Source organism: Phascolarctos cinereus, unplaced genomic scaffold (assembly GCF_003287225.1).
Source record: "Phascolarctos cinereus isolate Bilbo 61053 unplaced genomic scaffold, phaCin_HiC Scaffold_1;HRSCAF=81, whole genome shotgun sequence".
NCBI lineage: Eukaryota > Metazoa > Chordata > Mammalia > Diprotodontia > Phascolarctidae > Phascolarctos > Phascolarctos cinereus.
Window position 1 is genome coordinate 99098975 of NW_027555514.1, and position 7319 is coordinate 99106293.

Consider the following 7319-nt stretch of genomic DNA (forward strand, 5'->3'; position numbering starts at 1 on the left):
TGAGTTGGTGGGTGGGAGTGGGGGAGTGCAAAGCTTACAGATTCTTTAAACTAGGGTTGTGCTGGGACTGCTCTGATACATGGAAGGCATTTAGTAAATTCTGATTGACTAGGTGTACAAGAACTATGGTTGACAAGAGTGGTAAATATCAGAGTAAAAAATGTCCCTACTTTTCAAATGGACCAAAGCTACTTCCTAGTCTCCTTCAATTCATAGATCCTCTATGAAGTACCTCACGTTGATCTTTTCTTCCCTAGTGCTCTCCTCAGAGCACCCTTCACCTCTGAATTCCTCAGGCTGTAGATCAGGGGGTTCAGTGTAGGATTGAAGAGGCTATAAAACAGAGAGAGTATTTTCTGCTGTTCTTCAGGATGACTGCTGTTAGGGGTCATGTACATAACAATGGCACTGCCAAAGAAGAGCCCAACCACACAGAAGTGGGAAGAACAGGTGGAAAAAGCTTTCTTTCTCCCCTCCCCAGACTGGATATGGAAGATGGCACGGAGAATGTGCATATAGGAGACCAGGACCAAGAGGAGGGGCCCAACTAGAATAAATACGGAAGCAATACAGATCACAAGTTGGTTTAACCTGGTGTCTGCACAGGCCAGCTTGAGAACAGACAAGAGTTCACAAAAGAAATGATTGACTTCCTGGGGCCCACAAAAGGGCAGCCTCAGGAGGAGAAGCACATGGACAAGGGCCAGCAAGGAGCCAGATAACCAGGAAATAATGGCTAAGGTGGTGCACAATCTCCAGCTCATGATGACAGTATATCTGAGAGGGTGACATATTGCCACATACCGATCATAGGACATCACCACCAAGATAAGACACTCTGTGTGGGCAAAAGCCATGTATAAAAAGGTCTGTGTTATACATGGACCAAATGAGATGGTCCTATTTTTGTTGAGAAAGTTTGCCAGCATCTTTGGGACATTGTTGGAAGCATAGGAGATGTCAACAATGGCCAAATGTGAGAGGAAGAAGTACATGGGAGTGTGAAGTCGGAAGTCCAAACAGATGAAGCCTAATATAACCGCATTTCCCAGAAGTGTGAGAATATAAAGCAGAGAGAAAACAATAAAAAGGAATAGCTGCATCCCAGGGCCACTAAGAAATCCTAGCAGGATGAATTCTGTGATCAGTGTTTGATTATTCTCCATGCCTTTATGACAGAAATTGTCCCATCCACAAATAATGCAATAAAAACAGAGCTGAGGAATAAAGGAAAATAGATGTCAATTATTGAATGAAACCTAAATTTGATTCAAAGTTCAAATGTCATTCTATATGTTAGCTATATTTTTAAGAATTTATTTTGTTATATTTCTGGTAAGGTATCTCCACCCATTGCAGTGCCCCATACCTCTTTTATGAACATTTTAACACCAATTTGCTCTCTCTGTTGGATCACTCACTCCCAACTACCTTACACTGGCAATTCTAGGTTCCCAAGAAAAGATGACCACCTCAGAGTTATATTTATTTGGGTAATACTGTTGAAAGAGAATGCACTCACCTACTCACCACTTAAAAGGTCAGCTAATGGAGAATAGATTGCAGAAGAAGCAGGATGACAACCAGCAGACTCCTTAATCATCTAGGCATGAGATAATGAAGGGCTACATCCAAGTGTTTGCAGTGTCAGGGGAAGAGATGGGGTTTATGGGAGAGAAATTGCTAAATTTTTCCCTCAAAGGTCACTGTTGAGCACTCTGTTAGTCTTCATATACTTTCTTTCCTTGGATCCTGGGAAACTCTACTTTCCTCATTCTCCTCATACCTCTTTAACTGAAGCTTCTCTGTTTCACTGGCTCCTCTTTGTCCATTAACATAGGCATTCCTCTTATGCTCTCCAGTTCAATTCAATCCACTGAGAATTTATTAAATATGGGCAAGGCATTGTGCTAAGTTCTAGGGAATTTGAAGACAAAATGAAAACAAATTGTTCCTTCAAGGAGTTTGCTGAGGAGATATACCACATAAATATACATCACATATATATATATACATATACACACACACACACACACACATACATATATATACACACATATGTATACATATATATGATGTGTGTATATATACACACATACATATATATGTGTATGTATGTATATATACATGTGTATATACATATATACATATATACATACATATATGTGTGTGTATATATATATACATATACATATATATACATATATATATATATACATATATATATATATATGTATATATATTATATATATGTATATATGAAAAGGGCTAAAGTGCTACCAGGAATGTCAAGTGAGCTTTCCCATCAGAAGGAACACATGAGTTGAGCCCTGAAAATAGTTACAGTATAGGTAGAGATCAAGAAAGTGTCTTTTCCAGGCATAAGAGATAGTCAATTCAAGTGCATTGAGCTAGGAGAACCTGGAAGCAAGCCAGTTTTGCTGGTACAGAGTGCACTGGTTTGTAGAGTACATGAGGGGGAATAAGGTATAATAATAGCCTACCTGAAAAGGCAGGCTAGGCCTAGATTTCAAATGACTTTAAATGCTAAGATCCTCTCTATATGTACAAGGTGCCTTAAAGATCTCATCTACTCTCATTGCTTCAATTATCAACTCGATACAAATGATCTCCAAATCTTCATTTCCAATTTGTACCTATATCATGAGCTCCAGGCTCCCAATCTCATTTGTCTACTGGATATCTCTGTTAAGATAACATACTAGCACAGCAAGTTCATAATGTCTTACACTGTACCCATCTTCTTTCCACCAGAACTTTTTCCTCTTCTTTGTTTTTTTTTTTTAAATGATATCATTTACTCATATTTCATCATGAACTCTTCTTTCTCCCTTGTAAAACACTCCTTTTCAGTTGCCAAGACTGGAGGTTCCAACTCTGAGTTTTCAATGTACATCACCAACACAGACAGGCAACAAATTATGAAAAATCATTTCCACAATTTGGGGTGGTTTTTTTTTTTCCTGAAAACAGATGTGTTCTCTACTTTGCAGAGACTTTTCTCACTTTCAGGTTTGATCCTCATATGCACTTGCCTTTCTCTTCCTGCTTTCCTGTGACAATTATTGTCACTTGTTAACTTTAACTTTGCGAAAACTTACCATGTTAAAGAGATCACAAGAAACAAAAACAAGAATATTTGTTTCTGGTATTTAGCTATTAACTCCTTGATGCTCCTAACAGGGCTTGTCTACCTGTCTCTGGGATTATAGAGAAGAAGGTTTATAGGTTGTTAGAGGTGGAAGGGACATTAGAGATCATATGGCCCAATGATTTAATTTTAAAGATGAGGGAACTAAGACTTAGAGGAGATAAAATACCTTCTAGCTAGTAAGTTACAGGTCTAAGATTCAAGTTCAAGATCTTCTGAGCCCAAATCTAGCACTTACCCATCTATATCATAGCTAAAAAAGAGGTCATACTTTTTTCTTTGGTTATTGTCTTATAGAGGTTACTTTTGCAATATGAAAGAGGTAAGCAGTAATTACTAGAAGCAACTCAGGAATAATAATCTACTGGGATAGGAAGATTCACTCCTTCACTCTGAGTTTAGGTTGTTAGCAAGATAACAGAATGTTCCAAAGATCCTCATCTGATCTGTGGTTCTTCTTGGCTCTTCACTGACACAGAAACTGAACTAGCCTCTGTTGATTGGCACCACCGATCACTTACAGTGGAGGAAAGTAGAAAGCCAAGCATGGAGGAGAGTCCTTAACTGGGAATAAGAAGATCTGAATTCAAATCCCAGCTTTCCCCAACTCAGCTACATATTACTTACTAAAAGGAAGTCACCTCATCTCTCTGGGTCTCAGTCTTTTATTAAATAAGTGGTATGAACTAGTTTATCTGATTCAAATTGTACTTAGACTCACAACAAGGAAGATAACTTTCAGAATCTGCCAGTTGCACCATCTTTCCTGGACAAATTCAGTGACTTCAGGTGTCCAAGGTGACCCAACTTGCCACCACTTTAACAACTTCCAGTATAAAAGGAACACTTACTTGCAATGCTGTATGCTGAGTCCTAATTTCAAAACTAGGGGAAACATTTTAAGATGGGTCTGAAAATTCTCCACTCTGGCAATTTCTATGGTAGATGAACCCCTGAAATGGAATCACTCTGCAATCTGAGGAAGGTTGAGAGAGTACCCCTGGAATTCTATATAATAAAGACGATGAGCAAAGATTTTATCCTCTACTCAAACCTAGTCCTCCCCACCCCCAGGCACTCCTGAGAATTCTATTGAGGAGGAGCATCTACCTCTTCCCTTCAGAGGCATCAGGAATATCAGTCTGTCTCTCTGGGGCCCCTGGGGAGAAGATCTGGAACAGGTGGCACAGAAAAGGATACACACAAAGGAAATTCATATGATAACGAGTCACACTCCTGAGACCACATCACACATTGTTTTCCCCAAGTATTTGGACATGTTGTAGTTCAGTGAATACACATGTTGTGTCAGATCCTTAAACTTACCATCCTCACCAGAACACTTCTCAAATACGTTGTTTGAGATCTGGGGGAGGCAGAGCCCATGTATCAACCTTACTTGATGAAGTTAACAATAACACCAACAGTTCATGTTCTCTTTCTTAACACTGGCTGACCCCACCTTCATCCCTTGTACCTAAACTGATAGACAAGTGAATTTGAATCCAGGATCTTTATACTAGAAAATCACTCCAAGTTCCACATCTCAGAGATTAGGGCCAGGATCAAAAGTCAGCAGATGCTGTGGGGATAGTGTCATGGAATCTGTACAGATGACCTTGAACGTCTAAAGAAGAGTTGGGGGTAGCTAGGTGGTGCAGTGCATAGAGCTACAGTCCTCCAGTCAGCAGGACCTAAATTCAACATTTAGTGGTTAGGTGATCCTGGCAAGTCACTTAACCCTGATTGCCTCACAAAAATCAAAATATAAAGCAGAGTCAGAGAATCCCGAAGGAGTTTGTTAGACTTTAATTCTTAGAGAATTTGTTAGGCAGCAAAAATCAATGAGGAAAGCTTGCCTTTGGAAATCCTTCCTGTTTTTTATTTAAGGGAAACTGAATTTTCCTCATCAGTAAAGGAGTACAACATTATAAAAACAGATTTTTCTCTGAGTGGGTGACTAATCCTGACCTGTCTTCTGTGGAAGAATACAAGATGTATTTGGCAATATAACTCAGGAAATATCAGGACTACACATACTGGTATAATGTGGTTTAAAGTATCTCTGAATTTTAAAAATCCTGTTATTATATCTCGATGCAGCCATGGCAAAGGGTTGTTTTCATAAGGATAGCAAACACTAAAGGCTAGAAGTGGTCCAGGTTTTATATGTAGCTCTGCTATCGGTTTGGCATATGGTCTTGACTGAGCTCCTTATGTTCTCTGGACCTCCGTTTCCTCACTTGTATTACTATTTGTAATGTTTTATTTATATATTTTCTCTTTTTATATAAGTATCACTTGCCAATGATTCTGTTTCCTTCCTCTCCAATAAATCTTCCCTTGTCCCAAAAATTATAGTCAACAAAAAAAAATCATCACATGGTAGAAGTGGTTAAATGAACTTGCCCAGATTCACACATCTAGGAAGTATCTGAAGCAGAATTTGAATTCAAGCTTTCTTGACTCCAGTTCCAGCTCTGTATCCACTACATCACCTAGATGATGATATTATCACCATCACAAATTGCTAAGCACTATCTATTTTAAAAGAAAAAGCAAATATAATCCCTGTCTCTGAGATTACATTCTAATTGGGGAAACTATACACACATATGTGTATTATATGTGCCTGTTTATGTATGTGTACATGTGTGCTATAGGTACATGTATACTTATTGCGTGCATATATGTACATATAAGTGTGTGTGTGGGCAGCTAGGTGGCATAGTAATGGACAGAGTCAAGTTGTCCTTAGAAGATAACTTGCAGAATTTGCCAATTGCACCCTCTTCCCCAGGCAAATCCAGTGACTTCAGTTGGGCCTGGAGTCAGGAAGATTCATCTTCCTGAGTTCAAATATTGCTTCAGACACTTACAAGCTGTGTGACCTTGGGCAAGTAACTTAACCTTGTTTCCCAGTTTTTCATCTATAAAATGAGCCAGAGGAGGAAATGGCAAACTACTCCATCCCAGATGGGGTCATAAAGAGTCAGACATGACTGAACAAGAACAACAAAATATCTGCGTATACGTGTGTGTAGACATAGATATATAAATGTATATATATATATATGTGTGTGTATATATATACACACGTATATATACATGTGTGCACATATATACATACATATTTTTATATATATGTGTGTGTATATATATTTATATATATATGTGTATATATATATTTTTATATATATGTACACACACACATCAGAACACATAAATAGAGAGTTGACGGAAAGTAAGAAGAGTGATAATAACTGGGAGGTGGGAGGGTAGAGGAATAGCTTCCTAGAGTAGAGGCCTTTTGAAATGATCCTTATAGGAAGTTTAGGATTCCAGAAGTCAGAAACTGGGAGGGAAGTACTGGGGAATAGCCAGTACAAAGACATAGAGATGGGAAATGGAGTATCATCTACAAAGAATGTGAAGCAGGCCATAAGGCTGGATCATAAGTGGGCCAAGGTTAGCAGAATGCAAGAAGAGGGGAAAAGTAAAAAAGCAACAATGTTGTGAAGACCTTTAAATGTCTAACAAAGAATGTTACATTTTATCTTAGAGGTAGTAAGGAGCCACAGGATTTATTTATTTAAGGGGGAGGAGGGATGACCTGATTATATCTATGCTTTAGGAAGGTCATGTTGGCAGCAGCCAGACAGAGTAGATTGGAAGGGGGAGAGATGAGGTAGAGAGATCAGCTGGGAGGATACTGTAATAATTCAGATTAAAGACAAGGAGGGTTCAAGTTAGGAGAGTAGTCATAAAATTAGGTAGAAGGGAACTTGTGTGAGAGTCGTGTAGGGGAATGTGTATATGTGTATGTGTATATGTATATACTTATACAAAAGATTTGGCAACTGAATGGAAATATGGGACATGCAAGAGAGAAAAGTCAAGGATGACAATGAGGTTCCCTGCTAAACACTCCACATACTCACCATGTCCTCTCCTTTCTCACCACTCTTCTCAGAGCCCCCTTCACATCTCCATTCCTCGGGCTACAGATCATGACATTCGTGGTTCTTTGGTCTTTCATTCTCGAAGCGGACCATGACATCAGGGAGATGATGACATGACTTGCAATTGAATTTGAGTGAGAGAGGGCTGTGCAAAGTCACCAGCTTCACTTTCTCCTCCAGAGCCA

At 38.9% G+C, this 7319-nt stretch overlaps 1 protein-coding gene across 1 annotated transcript; it reads right to left on the reverse strand.

The window, feature by feature from the left end:
* Window positions 1–233: 233 nt before the first annotated feature.
* Window positions 234–1175, reverse strand: LOC110216277 (olfactory receptor 2A5-like). The gene has a single exon (XM_020998091.1). The coding sequence runs from the start codon at window positions 1164–1166 to the stop codon at window positions 234–236; it is 933 nt and encodes a 310-aa protein (XP_020853750.1). The 5' UTR covers window positions 1167–1175.
* Between the last annotated feature and the right edge of the window lie 6144 nt (window positions 1176–7319).

Excerpts from the sequence above, each read along its gene's own strand:
- LOC110216277 (XM_020998091.1), bottom strand. The coding sequence starts at position 1,166 with ATGGAGAATAATCAAACACTGATCACAGAATTCATCCTGCTAGGATTT.